This window comes from Nestor notabilis, unplaced genomic scaffold (assembly GCF_000696875.1).
Source record: "Nestor notabilis isolate BGI_N333 unplaced genomic scaffold, ASM69687v1 scaffold28749, whole genome shotgun sequence".
Classification (NCBI taxonomy): domain Eukaryota; kingdom Metazoa; phylum Chordata; class Aves; order Psittaciformes; family Psittacidae; genus Nestor; species Nestor notabilis.
The window spans coordinates 1-223 of record NW_009944655.1 but is presented as its reverse complement, the minus strand read 5'-3'; the positions used below and the strand labels follow the sequence as shown (position 1 = coordinate 223).

Below are 223 nucleotides of genomic sequence, written 5' to 3'. Positions count from 1 at the left end.
GAAGGACTCCTCTGGCAGGTCGTCGATGAAGTTGTTCTGGAGGTAGAGGTAGTGGATGCGGGACGGGATGATGGGGACCTTGCGCAGGTTGCGGCTGTCGCAGTACAGGGCAGAGGGGAAGTCCGGGGGGCAGTAGCATTCCCGGGGGCAGTCAGGGAAGATGGAAGGGGGCCCCGGGGGCAGCGGTGGAGGCAGCTCTGTGGGCTCCACGGGCTCAACAAAC

General features: G+C 64.6%; 1 protein-coding gene across 1 annotated transcript in view; it reads right to left on the bottom strand.

The window, feature by feature from the left end:
- Positions 1-219, bottom strand: part of PRELP (proline/arginine-rich end leucine-rich repeat protein) — a gene marked incomplete at its 5' end in the record, with an annotated part of 2,554 nt that extends 2,335 nt beyond the window's left edge. The window contains 1 exon segment of the mRNA XM_010022512.1: positions 1-219. This exon segment is cut by the window's left edge and continues 44 nt beyond it. Coding sequence (XP_010020814.1) covers positions 1-219 — 219 coding nt within the window.
- Positions 220-223: the final 4 nt, after the last annotated feature.